The 7,859-nt window shown below is 48.6% G+C and overlaps 1 protein-coding gene across 6 annotated transcripts in view; it reads right to left on the minus strand.

The window, feature by feature from the left end:
• PKD1 (polycystin 1, transient receptor potential channel interacting) overlaps positions 1 to 2,465 on the minus strand; it is a 43,385-nt gene extending 40,920 nt beyond the window's left edge. For 4 of the 6 annotated variants that reach the window (XR_012061082.1, XR_012061081.1, XM_072942429.1 and 1 more), the window contains exon 1: positions 1,997 to 2,465. Coding sequence is in view for 4 of the 6 variants with exons in the window: in XM_072942429.1 (XP_072798530.1) it covers positions 1,997 to 2,211 (215 nt within the window). In the remaining 2 variants the exon portion in view is untranslated. Of the gene's footprint in view, positions 1 to 1,394; positions 1,484 to 1,996 lie in introns of those variants that run through there. The other 2 variants (XM_072942431.1, XM_072942430.1) reach the window with 2 other exon arrangements.
• Between the last annotated feature and the right edge of the window lie 5,394 nt (positions 2,466 to 7,859).

The raw sequence follows: 7,859 nt of genomic DNA on the forward strand, positions 1-7,859 counted from the left end.
CCCCTGCCAACCTACAGTATCGTTTGTTTCCTGGACAGCTCCTGGAGGCCAGCACAACACTGGGTGATGAGGAAGTGGAAATAACCAGCAGAAGCTAGGGCCTGACCACCTTGCAGCGACCAGCCCACCAGAGATGGAAGTAATCTCACTCACAGCATTGAGAAACAGGGGTTGGGTGGGTCCAATGTAATTATGTGTGCACGGGCAGCAGGCAGGAAGCCCCTCTCCACAGGGACAGCTGTGATGGAAAACACTTCGGCGATCAGGGACCAAGATGACAGGCCCAGTGCAGCCCCATGGCTCCCAGTCACCACTGGAGAACCTGCTCTGCCCCCAACACCCCAACCAACCAGCAAAGCCTCAAGGATGAACCCCCTCCTCCAGGAGAAGCACCTATCCTGGCTCCACCCCTACAACATCCAAACTCATCTGAACACTGACCACAAAGATCTCCCTAATAAAAGGTGGTCTCACACTGGAATCATCCAGGGAACATTACAAAACTAAATCCCAGGTTTAATAAGTCTGATGTTAAATGGTCCTCCAAGGGCTTCCAGCATGCAGCCAGGGAGAGGTGGAATCCTGGCTTTGGTACCTGCAAGTACCCAAACAGGGTCATAGGGATGTGGATTAGCAGGCCGTGAACCTGCTCCCAGCTCTGGGGACAACTGTCCACAAATCTCAATTCCCTACACCCTTTTCAATCCGATCCTGAATTCACAGTCAAACCCTGCCTCTGCCATGTACTGGCTGTCACTTGTTACTTGTGCTTGGACAAGTCACGTCACCATCACCTCTGGTCTGTTTTCTCATCTATAAAATGGGCATCTTCACTGTACCTCTACCTCAGAGGGTGAGGGTTAAGTGTGACAATTCACAACCAGGGCCTGGCACAGTCCCAGGCTGGAGGCAAGCTCTCTATAAAGGCTGCCTGTTATTATTCCTTCCAAATGCAAATCTGAAAAGAACAAACAAAAAGGTAGAGGGAGAGTATAGCTCAGTGGTAGAGTGGATGTCTAGCACGCACCAGGTCCTGGGTTCAATCTCCAGTATCTCTATTAAAAATACATAAACAAACCTAATTACCCCCCCCCAAAATCAAAATGCAAATCTGACAACAGCTTTTCAGCATTTTAAACCCCTCCGTGTCAATCCTGCCCACCCACTGTCCCCAGAATAACATCAGAGCCCTAGACAGGACAAATGACACCAGTCCACACCCCCCCATCCTGTCCCCACTTCCTCACACCTCCCCTGGAATTGCCACACTGGGGATGCACCCTACACCCACACTCGACCAAGTCCAGCCTCCAAGGCTCTGCACATACGGTTCCCTCCTCCCTTCCCCTAAACCCACCTTCCTGCCTCTCCTTAAGTACCAGGCCAATTCTTACACATTCATTAAATTCTTGTCCACCTCTTTCCGAGAGCCTTCCTTGTCATCCCAGACAGAGCTCTCCGCCTCCTAGCTTCCTCCTGGGCTCCCAAGTGCTGGATATCCCCCCAGGCCAAGCCGCATTCTATTAGTCGCTAATTAGCGTTTGTTTGTCGCTCTACTGAGAGACCTCCCCGCCCCGCCCCGCCCCGCCCCCGCACAACGCCACAGGCTCCCAGTCAGCTCGTGTTAGCAGAGCCCCGCCGGGTGCGATGTTTCTGCTTGCAAAGAATCCGGGATTTTTCTGTTCCCTTTGGCCCAGGCCAGGCGGGCTGAGAGCCGACCGCGGTCCCAGGTTTTCCTTATTTAGTCGGGCCGACCTCACTGCGCTGGAGCCTCGCCCTGGGAGAGGCCTGGCCCGCGCTCCGTTTCCCCTTCAAGAGGCCGAGGACGCGCCCACGCCCTGCGAGGCCCGCCAGGCCGGCAGCCTGCCCAGCCGGCCTCTCCCGGGAGGGTGCAGGCGCCTCGCGCCCCGGCAGGCCCGGGCTGCTGCAAGTCCTCGCGGCCGCCTGGCGCCATGGCAACCGCCCGGCCCGCGTCGCGTAGCGGCGAGTTACTCACAGCACGGTGGCGTCCGCGGGGATGCGCAGCGCGGGCCCGAGAGTCCGCAGTCCGCGGCCGGAGCAGTTGACGCGGCAGGCGGCGCCATGCGCCGGGCCGCAGAGGCAGGGGGGTGCGCATGGTCCGCAGCCGCGCCCGGGGACCCCCGCCAGCGCCCCGAGCCACAGGCCCAGGCCCAGGGCGAGCGCCAGGCGGGCGGGCGCGGCGGGCGGCATCGTCAGGGCAGCGCAAGCATGGCCCCGGCCCGGCCCCGAGCCCGCCCGGCCCCGGTGGCCGTGGCTCAGGCAGGGCCCGCGCACGGCATGGCTGGGCGCAGGGCGGGATCCGGCGGCGGCGGCGGCGGCCTGTCTCCCTGCGCGACGCCCGCTCAGCGCTCGGGCCGGGTTCTGAGTCCTCAGCCGCCCGCTCGCGCGCTGGCGCTGCAGTGCGGGCCTGCCGTCCGCTCCTCCTCCTCCTCCCGGCGCGGCGCGGGGCGGGACGGGACGACCTTAGGCCCCGCCCTCTGCGCCACAGTTTCGGGCGCGGCGCGGGGCAGGCACCAGGGGCGGGGCGTCGTGAGGCTCCGCCCTTCCCTCTGCAGTGTGGCCGCTCGCATGAGGGGGTGGGGCAAGGTGGGTGGGGCATCGGTAGCTCGGCTCCTCCCACTGGGCTCTAAACCTGGTTGCGAGCTCCGCTCACCTTAGTAGCGGTGGTCCTCGCTCGGCGCTCTTCTGTCTTCCCTCCGGGACGACGTCTCTCAGTCCTCAAAGCTAGAGCAGTCACACACTGCAAGCAGCAGCGCTAACTACCCTGACCTCAGAGCACCCGCTACCCGCACTAAGCCTCATCTAGCACCTCTGTCCCTCTCCACCACCGTAGTTTGCCGAGCACCTGGTTACACAGTAGGCACTCAATAAACACTCATTGCATCCTCTCGTGAAGTTCCACCAGAGCGCCGGCGAGGTGTCCCCGCTGTCACAGAGGTGACAAGGTCCGAGGTGGGCCTCACCTGGGCAGGTGAAGGCTGCGCTCTGCATCCTCCCGGTCTGGCCGCAGCTTGCCGGCTCTTTTCACCTAGCGAAGTACTAGGTGCTGTGACTCTACCCGGAGAGATTTTGTCCCTCTGTGTGCACAGGATTTAATTGTGAAACTAACGCAAGTGGTGGGAAGACTCCAAGTCAAACAACATGCATGGACCCTGAAAAACATGCTAGAAGCCAGACATAAAGGATCACATACTATATGATTCCATTTATTTTAAAATGTCCAAAATAGGCAAATCCATAAAGACAGGAAGTAGATTAGTGGTTCCCGGGGCTGGGAGGAGGGGGAATGGGGAGTAACTGCCAATGGGTGTGGGGTTCCTTTTGGGGATGTTGAGAATGTTCTGGAATTAGTGGTGATGGTTGTACACCTTATAAATATACTAAAATCACTAAACTGTGCTCTTTGAAGAGCGAATTTTATGGTATGTGAATTATATCTCAACTTCTAAAATAATGAAGAAATAATAAAGTTTTTCCACCATTGGGCCATGAGTGGATACCTGACCCATGCTGGCCAATTGAATTCCTCACCCAGAGCCTGGACAGAGGCTGAGCAGTTACAGGAAGGGGATCCCCAGACTCACGTAGGTAAAGCCCCTGTTGCACTGTCCAAGTGGGAAAGAGCCTCAGGACTGGCTGGAGGCTAAGTGGGAGAAGAAGAAAACTCAGATGCTGCCCTGCCTGGGGGTTGGGTGCTAGAATGGGTGGAGAGGCTGTTTGCTGGGTGGAGGGATGCCCCAGGGGAGGAAGGATGTGGAGGGAAAGGTGAGGAGTGGGTTCTGGACAGGTGGTGCCAAGGCTACTTGAGAAGGTGCCCAGAATACAGCTGGAGGTGAGGTGTAAAGCTGGAAGGGAGGATGAGCGCACCTGGGGGAGGTGGAAGACTCCATAGGCAGGGGACCCCAACCTAGAGTTGGGGAGGAGAGAGATCTTGGGGGATTCTAAGTGAGAGAGCCAGAGAAGTAGAAGGAAACAGGCACAGTGTGTGGAAGTTGAGGGAACAGCTACAGGAGAGATGTCAGCAGGGGCTTGGACTACAGGAACAGAGCAAGGGCTGGGGATAATGCCCCTGTGAGTCCCTCCCTGATGTCCCCACACACACTGCACAGGCCCACATGTACCTCCACTTGGGGCTTCCAGAACACTGCTGCCTCCCATTTCCTGGCCTTTCCCCATGTTATTCCCTTTGCTTCGAATGCTTTTCCATCCCACCCCCATGCAGACTCAGCTGTGGTGCCTCCTCCTCCAGGAAGCCTCCCCAGCCCCCATCTCATTCACATCACACAGACATTCAGGGGACGCGTATTTATGAGCTATCTACTGCAAGCCCCAGGCTTTTCCCCCAGGCTGTCTGTGCCCCTGCTGGACAGCACTCCTCAGGGTCATCCTGTGCCTCAATCCTGCCATGTTGCTGCATGAAGCAGAAGACATAGTGTTCACCAGGGACCGTTACTGAGAACACCCTAAGTGGAGGAGTTGGTGGGAGGCCAGATGCCAGCGGATTGGTAGCAAATGAGGGGGTGTAAACATGACATGTTTCACTCTTTCTAGAAGCTTAGATACGAAAGGAAAGAGTCAAGAGACAAGAGAAGGGCACAGGGTGATAGCAAAGGTTTTTTTCTTAATGTGGAAGAGACTTGAACCAGTTTCCAGGCTAAGGAAGACTGACAACAGAGACAGAGAAGTGAACCACAGAGGACGAGAAAGAGAATGTGCACAGGGAGTGAAAAGATTAGTGGTGAGAGCTTCCTAAGAGACAGGAGGAAGGAAACCCACATCCTTCATTTGTCCACCCATTCATTCACTGTCTTATTCCATTGAGTCTCCCCGTGGAAGGTGGGTTCTATTATTATTTCCTTTGAGGTAATTAAGGCACAGAGAGGTTAAGAAATCTGACAGGTAAGAACAATAGGTAAGTGGCAGGACTGAGATTACCTTCCAAATCCAAGCTTTTGACTCCAGACAAGATTGGTAAGATTCAAGGACTCAAAATGAAGGAAGACACACCCATAAGAAACAGTGGTACAAAATGAGCAAAACAGATTAATCAAGTCTAAATGATTATTTGAAGGTGGTTGTGAAGTAAATGCAATTGTTTGGAAAGGATTTCTGGAATAGAAAAGACACATGGTTAAGGAAGAAAATTAATTATCTGGAAATGAAATTCTAGACTATTTCAACAAACTTCGTGGTGAGTCAGAGGAAATAAAATGTGCCAAAGATCTTGTTTGATTCAGGGAGGGGGACGTTGGAGAAATGTTTAGTTTTTGATAAGATGTAGATTTAAAGGTTTTTATCACTAGTTAATGATAACTATTAGTATAAAATAAAGGAGGAAACTAGAAGTGGAGAGAAGAAAGAAGAAAACCTAATTGGCCCAGAAAAGAATTTAAAAAGGAAACAATAAATCAGTGTATTAATCAGAACACAAAATAAGACCAAGCACGTGGGTCATCATAATAAATGTAAATAAGTTAAGTTCCCCTGTTAAAGAACAAGGACTCTCATAATCAGAAAACACATTAAATCTAGGTATATGTTGTTTACAGGGACACAGCTAAGACAATTAGCCCAGAAGGCTGAGAGTAAAGAGACAGGAAAATGAAGACAAAAAGAGTGCTGGGTGGCAGTATTTTTTTTTTGTAACGAATCTCTTTTTCTATTAAAAATCTGGCATCACTCAAACATGAATCTGATTAATTCCAAGATGTTCCAGGGCACAAGGGAGCCAATAGTGTCCGATCAGGAGGACGCCTGGTGGTGGCAGCAGACCGGATTCCCAAGGCCGGGCCCCTCCCCGCTCCTGGAGACCCGAGCTGTTTGCTGCTGTAATCCTGGGCTTGCCAGGCTCAGGTATTAGCTTGGTTGACCGTTTTGGAGCAGAAGGTGTGGCAGTATTAATACTGCAAAAATAGAACCTAAAGCAAAAGGATAGTAAATGGAAAGAGTCCCAATTTCTTTTTACACTAATTAAAGTTATATTCTGTGTAGAACATATAATGTACCATTGTGTTCTCAAAAGTAAAACATCTGCACACACTGCTAAAAAGAAACAAAATTCTTGTGGAAGACTTTATTACACCTTTCCTTGAGTTTTACAAATCAAGTAGACAATTTTTTAATTCAGTAAAGATACAGAGAATTTGAGCAGTTCACAAGCTCTACTTTATGTAACAGTATTTTGGCAAGATCCGGGAAATGATTAGGCAATAAAGTGGTCTTAGGAAACACTGCCCCCTAGAGGTGCTCTGGGTCCTTTCACCGGCTAACCCCAAGGCATCTTGAGTCCAGCCGACAGCTGAAGTTTCCCCAAACCCTCCCTAACCCAGGGATGTTCACCTGAATAGAAGCCTAAAGAGCCATTCCCAGAGGATCTTCAGACAAGACTGAACATCCTGACAATCCATAAAATTGAAAGATAAATGTGGAAGTGAGGGATATCTTCATTATCTTGATTGCAGTGATGGTTTCATGGGGATATATATATGTTAAAAATTATCAAATTGTACACTTTATTTTTTTTAATTCTTTTTATAATGGAGGTACTGGGGATTGAGCCCAGGACCTCGTGCATGCTAAGCATGTGCTGTACCAATGAGCTATACCCACTCCTCCCAAATTGTACTCTTTAAGTATGTGCAGTCATTGGACGTCAGTTAGACTATAATAAACTTGTTTCTTTAATATCTAATCATGCACAGTGACAAAAAGCAGGTCAGTGGTAGCCAAGAGCTAGGGACAGGGGAAGGAATTACCGCAAAGAGGCATGGGGAAATCTGGGGAGTGATAAAAATGTTTTATATCATAAGTATGGTGATGGTTAAATAACTATATCTGTCAAAACTGACCAAATTGTTTGGTTAAAACTGATGAATATTATTGTACATAAATTATGCCCCCCAAAAGCTGATTTTAAAAAATCTAACTATGTAGAAATTAAAACACTTTATTTTAAAGAACTTTTAATTTTAATTAAATTTTAATAATTTCAAGTAAAAATTAAAATCACATTATATAGACATGACTAGTAATGAACATACATCTTACCAAATCTGTGGGATGCAAAGTTATACATGGAGAGAAACTGATAACATCACTTTTTTTATTGTTGAGCGTGAAAAATCCAATCTAGTAGAAAAACTAAGCATTCATGTCAACATTCTAGAAAAACAGCTCTAAAATAAACCAAGCAAAGTTGAAGGAAGGAAGTTAGAAAGCTAAGAGTATAAATTATTTATTCTGAAAAGAAGAGTACAATTGATTAATAAAATCAAGAGCTATTTTTAATATGCAAGGTTATTAAGATTTTTTTAAAAACCTGTAGTTGAAAGATTGATAAAAATAAAATACATTGTATTAAGATTAAGAATGAAAGTTTATTCACAGAAATAAAGAGTCAAAAATTACAAGAGAAGATTATGTGCAATTTTTTGCCTAAAATTTTTTGTCTAAAAGTGTTAGAATAACACAAACTATAAAAACTGACTACAGAAGAAATAAAAAACCCAAATAGACCAACAATAAAGGAAGAAATTGAAAATATATCAGAGCCAGGCCAGAAAGATACTTAGTCCAGATCTTTTTATGAAAATATCCTATCAGATGTGGAAAGATCAGATAGTCCTGATTTTATTTATATTCTTAGAGAAAAAGGATCACATCTCAATGTAATTTATGCATGCATAGGTATACAATGCGTTTAGTAGCATAATATGAATATGTAAACCAACTTGGACAAAGACAAGATAGACAAATAAATCTACAGTCCAGTGATTCTTAGGTCTGTCTCAGCCACAGAACCCTTGTTTCAAACAAAGTCCCCAAATGGAAAACTTAAA

Source organism: Vicugna pacos, chromosome 18 (assembly GCF_048564905.1).
Source record: "Vicugna pacos chromosome 18, VicPac4, whole genome shotgun sequence".
NCBI lineage: Eukaryota > Metazoa > Chordata > Mammalia > Artiodactyla > Camelidae > Vicugna > Vicugna pacos.